Here is a 10,162-nt window from a genome sequence, read left to right as displayed (position 1 = left end):
GCCGCATCTCTCCCTACGAACTTTCTCCTCTCTCAGCAGTTCCTTCACAAGTCCATAATCCTGATATTTGAGGATACTGAAGAGGGTATATCCATCATCATCATCATCATCATCATCATCATCATCATCATCATCATCATCATCATCATCATCATCATCTCAATCATTACAACCACAATAGAATGCCTTCTTCTTTCTCTATTTCCTAACTTTCTTGTTTTTGCTCAGCAACCTTTGGAATCGTTCTCAATCGACCAACAAAGAAATTGGTCCGAATTATTCCATTCTTCTTCCGATTCCTTCCCCTCTCCTCCCTCCCCCCTCTCCTCCTCCTTCCCTTTTGTTCCACTTTGGTCTTTTCCTCCCCCTTCCCTCCTCCCTCTGTCCCTCCGTCGCTACCTTCCTCTCCCCCCCCTCCCTCCCATTCCGTTCCTCACTCTCCTCAGATCAACTTCAAGAACGATCAAGCAATTAAGAAACGGCGTGTTCACTTCGGCGGGGAGTACGCCTTTGGGTCCTCCTCCTCCTCCTCTGCTGTCCTCTGGCTCCACGGGTCAAAAGATCTCCTGGCCGCTGGATGCGGCAGCCTCGTTGCTAAGGAGGAGGCGGATGGAGAGAAATACTTCATCTGCAAGTGCTCGGGAGCAGACGCCGTCAAGGTCTGAGAATACTGGCTCTGCTGCTGCTGCTTCTGCTGCTGCTGCTGCTGCTGCTGCTGCTTCTGCTGCTGCTGCTGCTGCTGCTGCTGCTGCTTCTGCTGCTGCTGCTGCTGCTGCTGCTGCTTCTGCCGCTGCTGCTGCTGCTGCTGCTGCTGCTGCTGCTGCTGCTGCTGCTGCTGCTGCTGCTGCTGCTGCTGCTGCTGCTGCTGCTGCTGCTGCTGCTGCTGCTGCTGCTGCTGCTGCTTCAGATATTTTCTTTCCTCCTCCCCTCCCTCTCCTCCTCTCCTGTTGCCTCCTCTCTGTCCTCTCTGTCCTCTCCGTCCTCTCATGCTCTTGTTGTTCTTCTCACTCCTCCCCCATTCCCCAGGCAATCAGCAGGAAAGAAGCGTCTGAGGATGATTTCATGCTCATCACGGGCTTCTGCATCTGGCCAAAGGTGTTCCCATCATATTCTTCCTCCTCCACTTCTTTTGCTGCTCCTGCTCCTGCTCTCCTTTTGCTGCTCCTGCTCCTGCTCCTGCTCCTCGTTCTCTCCTGACTTCAGTTCCTCCCTCCTCCCTTCTCCCTCCTCGCCTGTCTTCTCAATCTCTTTCAGGGCAAACTTGCTGTCGAGACCACAAGGCAGCAGGCGTCAAAAGGCCTCACCCTCCCCGAAGGAGGTCTTGAGGTAAACCCTGTCCTCCTCTTTCTCTCCTGTCCTGTCCTGTCCTGTCCTCTCTTCTCTCCTGTGCTCTTCTCTCCTGTGCTGTGCTGTGCTGTGCTGTGCTGTGCTGTGCTGTGCTGTCCTCTTCCTTGTTCTTGCACTTGCATCTCCGCTCCCCCCTCTCTCTCCCTTCCTCTCTCTTCTCGCCTACCTCTCTCCTGCTCTCTTCCTGAGATTCACTTCATCCTGCAGGCTGAAATTGACGCCGGAAAGTTTCACGTCCTCGATCGCTTCTCCTACGACGACTGGCAGAAACTTGTGCAGCAGGCGGATCCCGCTGAGAGTTTGGTGGACAACGGGACTGGAGTATGGGAGACAGCGGCAGGAGGGGAGGAGAGGAGGAAGATAGAAGGAAACCAGGAGGAGAGGAGGAGGGAACAGCTGGCGGACGAGGCTCTCGAAGAATTCGTCCGTCTCTTTCTCTCCTCATGAAATGAAATTGATTTTATTATCGTCTCTCTCCTACTGCTGCTGCTGCTGCTGCTGCTGCTGCTGCTGCTGCTGCTGCTGCTGCTGCTGCTGCTGCTGCTGCTGCTCCTCCTCCTCCTCCTCCTCCTCCTCCTCCTCCTCCTCCTGCTGCTCCTTCTCCTCCTCCTCCTGCTTTTCCTCCTCCTCCTCCTGCTTTTCCCCTTCCCTTTCCCCGGCTCCACCTCGCCCTTGACTAACTTCGTTTCCTCCTCCCTCCTCCTCTCCCCTTACCCCCTTCCCTTCCTTATGCTGTCACTCGAGCGCCTCGACAGGCATGCTCTCTTCTTCATGAGGCAGATTCGTCGCTCCCTGTTGGACATGTCAGGAGGAACCACGAGAAAGTGGCGAGACGAAGAGCAGGAAAAGATGAAAATTAGGAAGATGATGATGTGGTGGTGGTGGTAGAAGGAGGAAGGAAGAGGAATAGGAGGAAGTGGACGATAGTCGTTAGGGTGAGAGGCAAGGACGGAAGGAAGAGGTAGGGGAGGAGCAAGGAAAAGGCTCTGCGTTCACCTCTTCATTTCCTCCCCTACAAGTTTGAGTTTGTCTCGCCGTGACGTAGTTGAGCAGAGAGAAAATCTGAACGCTCAGCTTTACCAAGGAGGAGGAGGAAGAGGAGCAGGAGAAAAAATAGGCGGGGAAGATGAAGGAAGAGGAGGATGGTAACATGACAGACTGGGATAGCAAGAAGATGCATAAAAGGAGGAGGAAATAGTAACACGAGCGGGAGAGGGAATGAGGAGGTAGGAGGGAGATCGAGATCGAGATAGAGGAGGACGGGAAGAGAAAGGCGTGAGGGAAGGAGGAGAGGAGAAAGGAAACCTACCTTCTTCTTCACGTCACTCAGATTCGACTTTTCTCCGCACGAGCAAGTCAGGAGGGCAACTGGCACAGTCCGTAAGGGAGAAGGGAAAGTGGGAGGGGTCGAGAACTACCCCGACCGCAGCCAGCAACGAGCCTTCTGGTCAACCTCTCAGTCTGTTGAGGGTTGAAGGACAGCAGAATGTCGATCACGGTGGCTGGCCCTCCGCCCCTGTACCGCGTCATGGAAGAGTCAAACATCACCTACTGCCTCCCCTCGTCTTGCCCCTGACCTCCTCTCCTCTCCTCTCCTCTCCTCTCCACTCCTCTCCTCTCCTCTCCTCTCCCCTTCTCTCCTCTCCTCTCCTCTCCTCTCCTCTCCTCTCTTCTCCTCTCCTCTCCTCTCCTCCCCCCATCAGCAGCACAAGTGTACCTCGAAGTTATGGTGGACAAGACCATGACAAGAAGAGCCTCAACTGCTCTGCGATCATCCTTGAAGCAAGACTGTACAAGATCCACCCAAGAGTCATCCGACGACAGCCTGAACGACTCCAACAAGAAGGAAGCAGCGTAGCTCCCCTTCCCATGCTCACAGCAACAAAGTCTCATCGTCTTCATGCTTCCCCCCTCCTTTTCCTCCCTTGACATTTCGCCGTCCCTTCCTGCCGCTTCAACAAGAGCCATTGCCATCGCTTGCTTGCATTCTGCATCGCATTTCTGAATCAGCTTGGCTAACGATGGCGGAAAGAAACTTTGAGACGATGAGAATGATTCTCGTTCCTCGGACAGCATCGTGTAACTTCGCAGCAACATCACAAACATCTGCCGTCCCTGATATCCTTCTAAGAAATTCTTCAGGGAAGATATGTCTGTGGACGCATCAATTTCAGAGGAGAGTAAACCCCCAATGAAAACGAACAGTTCCATCAGCCTGTGCTTTGGCAGGTTTTGCCGCATGTCGATGGAGAGGGCATGGTATCGAAACAGCAGCAGCCGCACGAGGAAAGAAAGATTCCGTCCCGTTGTCTGAGAAAACAAGTCTTGTCCGGTGTGTTTCATACCCCTCATGATAAACCTTGCGAGAGAGAGCGGAAACATCTCGCCAGTTGAAGTCTTGCTCTCCTGGCCCTCGAAGACAACCTGGCAGACAGTTGAGAATGTCTGCAGGAAACGAAGATTCGGCTCTTGCTGATCGTCACAAGAAGCGAAGATTAGTCTTGACGGGAAAAGATTGCAGACATTTAGGACTGTTTCTATCTTCTCTCGAACTTTCTTGCTATCCCCTTGTTCCGTCCTTCGCACAGCATCAACATACTCCAACAAGAATCTGTCCACGTGTAGTTGAGGTGCTACAAACTCATCAAGAAATCCAACAACAGCCACGATCACATCGTTCCTCCCCCTCGTGTCTGACAGATTGCCGACGGTGAGGGCTCTGAAGACCGTCATGAAGAACCTTTCAGTGTCGTTGTTGCAATCTTTCCTCACGGCCTCTGAGAAGAAACACTGCATGTGATTCAGCCTCAGGTCTCTGTCGCCGCCTTCATCGGGGGTACGAAGTTCGAAATCGAGGAAGTGCGTCAGACTGAGTCTTGTCTCTGCGACCAGGGAGGAGAGGACAGGAGCAGCCATGAGGTATTCGACGTTGTTGCGGGCATGACCCAAGTCCTGGCCGGCAAAGTCAAACCTCCCCGAGATCCACTTGAGGAGCGAGACGATCAGCGAGGGGACCACGGCGACTCGCTGCTGATCTTGATGACGGAGGCTGTCGGGAGCCAAGGAATCATTAGCTGCACTGCCCTCCTGATCTTCATGGGCAACATGGATCAATGGAAACTCGCAGGCAGCGACTTGCAGGTAAGTACAGCAGATCTCGACTACCGTCCTCCTCCCCCGGGCGCCATGCCTGAGAAGCGACAGCAGCACCTCCAAGAACCAACAAGAGCCTCCGCACTCTCCCGCAGTCTTCGGCCTCTGACCGAAAGGCTTCTCTGACACTGGTGGAGACGAGCTGAGGGGTTGAGAGTACTGGAGGGAGAAGGAGTGGAGCATCAAGTAGGTCAAGACCGTGTGCTGAGCGCTGTCGAGCTGGTCATGTTGTTCCGAGAGCAACTTCCTCGCGAGGTCAACAACGGCATCCAGCAGTCTGCCATGGGCTGCAACGACCAAGAAGCATCGAGACAGCCACAGGTGACATCCTAGGGCAGGAGCGGGTAGGTCGCTCTCGATGGACCTGTTGCAGTGGGCGATGAAGAGCTTCAGCATGCCATTGAGGAACGTGACGCTGAAGCTGCTAAGGAACGCCGACTGCTCCTCGAGTGTTTCCACCACCTGACCACATCGCTCGATCTCCTTGGTAAGGTCTGCCGAGGCCTCGTAGATCTGGAAGGACGAAAGATTCTCCTCGAAACGCCTGCGTTGGCCCAGTGAGCACACGAACCGACCCATCACCTCCATCACTTACGAGCAGAGAAGGTCAAAGGATCTCTGGAGACCTGCTGGGCTGCCCTCGGCCTGTTCTCATCTCACACGTGCCGTTGATCTGATACTGAGATCTCACCGTCGTCTCCAGCTCGCTGCCGTCCGGTCTACCATCCTCCAACGCATCGATACCTGCTGCGGCACATGCTCCCTCGACGAGCCCGCTGAGCTCTGACAGCCTTGACTTCGCAAGCACCTAAGACAAGGTCACAGAATTGTTCACTAGCTGATGGTTGTCACTGTGTAGTCCCGGACGTAGCACTTTTGGAGGTTTGAGTTGGTCAAGGCGCTAACGTGCATTTTGAGGGAATCCCCTTGTATCCGATAGGCGGACGAGTGCCAAGAGTCTTGAGCGACCAGTTGCTGTTGGGACGTCAGCCACTTGAGACGGGACAGACAGGAGGGCAGTCGGTCGACCTTCATCAATCCGATCATCATAGAAACACACTTCTTCGAGCATGAGGGATTGTTGTTCCCCCGTACGATGAGCTGTGCATAAAGGGCCTCAACCTCTTCAGCATGTCATTCCAAGTCTCACCTTTCGCATCCAGAGCTCGTGTATCGCCCAACCCCTCAGGGAGGTATGGAGATTCTTCACGTCCTGGTTGAAACATCAGAGAAAACTACAGGCAGCTCTTTTACCTCTGAGAGAAAGATCATGATGAGAATGCATCTTCCCATCTTCTCAGCATTGCATGCGGACAGAGCGGAAGTGACTTCGTTGTCTACCAGCTCTTGGACGGACCGTGCTGATCAGAAACTTGTCAACAGGTGTCGGTCAGCCCCAGCCTTCATACCGCTGATCTCGTCCGACCTTGAAAGCAATCGTATCATGATTGCAGCTAAACCAAGACACGAGCCATCTGGCTCCAGTTGCGATGAAATCTGTAGAAGGGCACAATCATCCCTGAAAACAATGAAGACTTCACTGGGCATCACCAGATCAAAGATTTTCGAGGATTCCTTGTTTGACAACAAGTGACGGAAAATCCTGTACAACATATTCCGGGCTTCTTGCAACGTCGGACTCACAAGCAGGTCCCAGAAATGATAAGAAAGTTGGTTGAAAGAGATTCCGTCATCACTGCTCGGAGTTGTGAACCTTGACGCAGAAAAGAGGTAGCGGGTCCTGTCTCGAAGCAAGGGAACGAATACATCCCCCTTCGTATCTATTTCCTTGGCAATCTCGAGGATATACAGGGTACAGGACAATCCTTTCTGCTCGAACATGGTTCAGCATCACAGACACAAGGACAGCAAGACAACCATCAAGTCCTCCGACAGGCTGCATGCGGCGTTCAAGACCTCACCACATTTCCGACTGAGTGAAATGGAAACCGAAGTTTTATCTTTGAGTTGGGAAGAGTAGGCTGCCTTGACGAGGAAGCAGACGATGTTGTCTACAGAGCTCATCCTCTTGCTCCTCGAGCAAGCGTTGGTGCGGGTCGTCAAGCACTTGGTGACTGCAACTCTCTGAACCTCCGCAATGAGGACAGACAGTTGTTTCCAGTCGGTTTCCATAATGAAGTCTGGCAGCATCCGTTTTCCCGCCATGTGCGCCAACCACAGCTCGTCCGCGCTCTGCCCTCTCTGCTGCCTGTCGCTGAAGCTCTCCTCTCCACCAGAGGCATTTGTCTTGCCTGAGACTTTCTTAAAGCTAAGGTTTCTCACCCCATCTCGTGGGAGTGCCGACCTTCCCTGGGCAGGGGCTTCATAGCTTCGGTTCATGCACCTTAGCAGCTCGGACACAGTTGAAGCTGACATATTGCCTCCTCTACCACCTGCAGAGAAATCTCAGCTCTCTCCTGAGAAACGTGTTTCTATAGCTCTGACCAGTCTCCTGCTACAATATCAGGAAATCCTGTCTCCTCCCTCCTCACTTGCTGGGCCCTGCCATTTCCTATCTTGTCCTACGATCTCAGCACAGGACCGAGTGTCTCCATTCATGCGCATTGTCAGCGGCTCCTCCTCCTCTTCCTGCCCCTGCCCCTGCCCCTGCCGCTTTTCTCCTGCTAGTAGCGCATTGGCGGCAAATCGCCCAGGTCCTGCTTTGTTGTTATACCACATGATGACCTATTTTGATTTGGTACTTTTTAAAACTCTTTTATTATAAAAACATTACAAAAAATCATAAAATATTATTAATAAGTACGACCTTAGCGAGCAGTACGCAACTAATAATTCTAAAACTACTCAGAGGCAGTTTTACAACGTCTCCCTTTCCCCCTCCCCCTCCCCCTCCCTCCTCCCTCCTCCCCTCCTCCCCTGTGTACCTCTCTTCCTCCTCCTCACTCCCCTCCTCTACCATCTCAGACTGTATCAGTCTTGTCCCACCCAGACTCGTACAAGCTTCATCTCCTCTCCGCTGCCCCTCCCCCACCCGCCATTCGTGCCTTACGAATCCTTCGCTCCAGTCTCCCCCGCCATCAGCCAGATGAAAGGAGCTGAGCCTGCCGAGATGCAGCATGCGTACGATGAGATGAAGGCGAGAGTCGAGAGCTCGCTGAGGAAGAAGCAGCTCGCACGTTACCTTGCCGACAGCGCCCCACATTGCACCTTTCTCATAGGAGGATCCCGGGGAGGGTCGTCGAGGCCCCGGGGGTTACAGCACAGCATCTACCCAACAGGAGAGGACGAGAAGACCAGCGGGTCGGGAAGCGTCTTGGAGGAGGAAGAGGGGTGGATGGAGAGGCTCTCGACTAAGACGAGGACCCCCCAGTCTTCGAAATCCGGTACTACGAGAGGGTGGGTGGAGGAAGAGGATTGAGGCGGCGGTTGATAGGGAAGAAGAAGCAGCAGCTGTCGGTTGGTGTTTCCCCTGGCAGGAGAGGTCGAAGTCCCGCCGATGGGAGCAGCCGCCAGGTGAATCATGGAGAGCTCCTCCTCCCCCTCGTTTCTTAGTCTTGGAGGGTTCTGTTGCCTTCTCAACCTTGTCTGCTCTGATGCTGAAGGCCTTGCGTCTTGTTTGTCTGAGATCGGGTTCGCAGCACGTTAGGAGCCACTCTCTTGACAGGACGCACAAGAGAGACGGGAAGGTCGACCGTTCGCTGCAGTCGAACATCGAGAGATGGAAAAGTACGCCGTTGGCTCCACTCTTCTCCTCTTTCCACTCCCCTCCCTCTCCCCCTTCCTCCCTCGCTGCAGCTTTCCAACCTCCTCCTGCTTTGAGTCCTCCTCCCCGGCTCTCTCCCTTCCTCCTCCCTTCCTCCTCCCTTCCTCCTCCCTTCTCATCATGCAGTTTGCCTATAGGTGACGTGTCGCCGCCGGACCTTCGTACGAGGAGCTACATGAGAAACACCTTGGCAACGGAACAATATAGGAAATCCCAGGCAGAGGTTGACCCGATACCTCCCCCCCCCCCTTCCAACCCTCCCCCATTCCTTCTCCTTCCCTCCTCCTCCCTCTTCCTCCGCATTTGGCCCTCCCACACCTCCCCTTCCCTGTTCCTCGTTCCCTCCGACTATCGTCCACATTTCCGCTATTCCTCTCTCCTTTCCGCCTCTTCTCTTCCTCATACAGTCCTCTCCTGCCCACTCGTCCCTACCCTCTACTATTCCTTTCACAGAATGACCTATTATTTCAGAAGTGGAAGAAGAGAGGAGAACCGTCGAATTGGCCGTGGTGGAAGCAGGTCAAACCTTTTTGCATCTTCATCTTAAATTCCAAGTCTCCTCTCCCTCCTCTCCCTCCTCTCCCTCCTCTCTCTCCCTCCTCTCGCTCCTTCAAGTTACCTTCGAACCCCTTCTCACTCGATTCTTCCCCTCACCCCGGCTTCTCCCTCATCTCCGCTTCATTCTGCTTATCACGACTCTATCCTCGTTCAACTCGTTTGACTCTCACCGCAGACTCCTCTTGCTAAGGACGATCCCTTGCCCGTACCCTTGAATAAGGTACCAATCCTCCATACATCATCTCATACCCTCCCCCCTCCCACTGATCTCCGAGCCTCCGTATCCCCCCATCATCCTCCCCTCTAAGACTCTTCGCTGTCTCCTTGCTTTCCTGCCGTCTCCTCCGCTTTCCGATCTCTCCCTGCCATGATGTCATGTTACCCTCACCCAGGAGGATCCCTCCTACTCCCCAGAGGGTTTGTCAGGCATTGCCCGCCGGCGCCAGGTAACTTTCCGCGTCCTCAGTGAAGCACGTCGGTAAGCGGAAGATGCAGAAGCACAGCAACGGAAAGAGTCCATCCCGGGCAACGCCTCCTCGGAGCAGCAAGAAGTCACCTGAGAAATCCCCCTTGTGAGTTGAAATGTGGGGATGGTGAAGAATGAGTCTGACCTCTCCCCGCCTTCTCCCTCCTCCCCTTCTTTGTCTGCCTCGAACCTCGATCGTCTCTGTTGCTCTCTTCCTTGTTGTTCTCCTCTTCCCCTTGCCTCTTCCAGCAATTCTAGCGGAGTCAGACAATTCACCGACTCGACTACAAGGCTGTCAGCCGGTGCGCAGCTCTCATCGCTCTTCCATATCCTCTTCACTCTCTCTCCACTCCCTCTCTGTCCTCTCCCGCTTCCTCCTCTCCTCCTCTCCTCTAACTTTGTCATTCTTTCTAGCAGATTGCAAACCAGGGCATGTGTGGTCTTCCTACGTCGACAGCACAGATCTTGACGGCCAAGTGGGACGAGGAAAATTCCTAGGAGACGAAGACTTTGACTTTTCCAAGGAGAAGCTTCAGGTTCCTACCCTGCCTCTCTTCTCCCACAGGATGTGACTGTTGTAGACGCTGGACGAGGCCAGGGAACGAATGTCTGCTCTTCGACGATCCACCAAGGTAGACAGAAGATAGAGCAACAGGCGCCATCACCGTCCTTCCCCCTTTTTCTCCTCCTCTCCTCTCCTCTCCTCTCCTCTCCTCTCCTCTCCTCTCCTCTCCTCTCCTCTCCTCTCCTCTCCTCTCCTCTCCTCCTCCTCTCCTCCTCCCTTCGCCTGCTTCTCTGCCTCACAGTCACCGAAGGCCCTCTTTGATGACTATCAAGTCACGCGCCGCCGTGACATCCAAGACAAAATCAGGTTTACCAGACTGCCTTTCCCACCTCCCCTCCTAATTAGTTCC

General features: G+C 54.0%; 2 protein-coding genes across 2 annotated transcripts in view; one reads left to right on the top strand and one right to left on the bottom strand.

Moving 5' to 3' along the window:
• GUITHDRAFT_147476 (hypothetical protein) overlaps positions 1–1,794 on the top strand; it is a gene marked incomplete at both ends in the record, with an annotated part of 4,639 nt that extends 2,845 nt beyond the window's left edge. Inside the window, 4 exons of the mRNA XM_005821002.1 lie at positions 447–659; positions 1,027–1,095; positions 1,255–1,326; positions 1,555–1,794. Of these exons, the coding sequence (XP_005821059.1) occupies positions 447–659; positions 1,027–1,095; positions 1,255–1,326; positions 1,555–1,794 (594 nt within the window). The remainder of the gene's footprint in view (positions 1–446; positions 660–1,026; positions 1,096–1,254; positions 1,327–1,554) is intronic.
• A 288-nt stretch (positions 1,795–2,082) lies between these two features.
• On the bottom strand, positions 2,083–7,179 carry GUITHDRAFT_147475 (hypothetical protein; the record flags this gene model as incomplete). Its single annotated transcript, XM_005821001.1, has 13 exons — positions 2,083–2,139; positions 2,657–2,715; positions 2,766–2,863; positions 3,065–5,044; positions 5,096–5,145; positions 5,192–5,308; positions 5,353–5,475; positions 5,651–5,713; positions 5,755–5,861; positions 5,910–5,997; positions 6,145–6,330; positions 6,379–6,893; positions 6,993–7,179. The coding sequence occupies 13 exons, from the start codon at positions 7,177–7,179 to the stop codon at positions 2,083–2,085; spliced, it is 3,630 nt and encodes a 1,209-aa protein (XP_005821058.1).
• Between the last annotated feature and the right edge of the window lie 2,983 nt (positions 7,180–10,162).

The sequence above is a fragment of the Guillardia theta genome, assembly GCF_000315625.1.
Source record: "Guillardia theta CCMP2712 unplaced genomic scaffold GUITHscaffold_156, whole genome shotgun sequence".
NCBI lineage: Eukaryota > Cryptophyceae > Pyrenomonadales > Geminigeraceae > Guillardia > Guillardia theta.
Note: the sequence above shows the minus strand (reverse complement) of the source record. Positions and strands in the feature narration are given on the sequence as shown.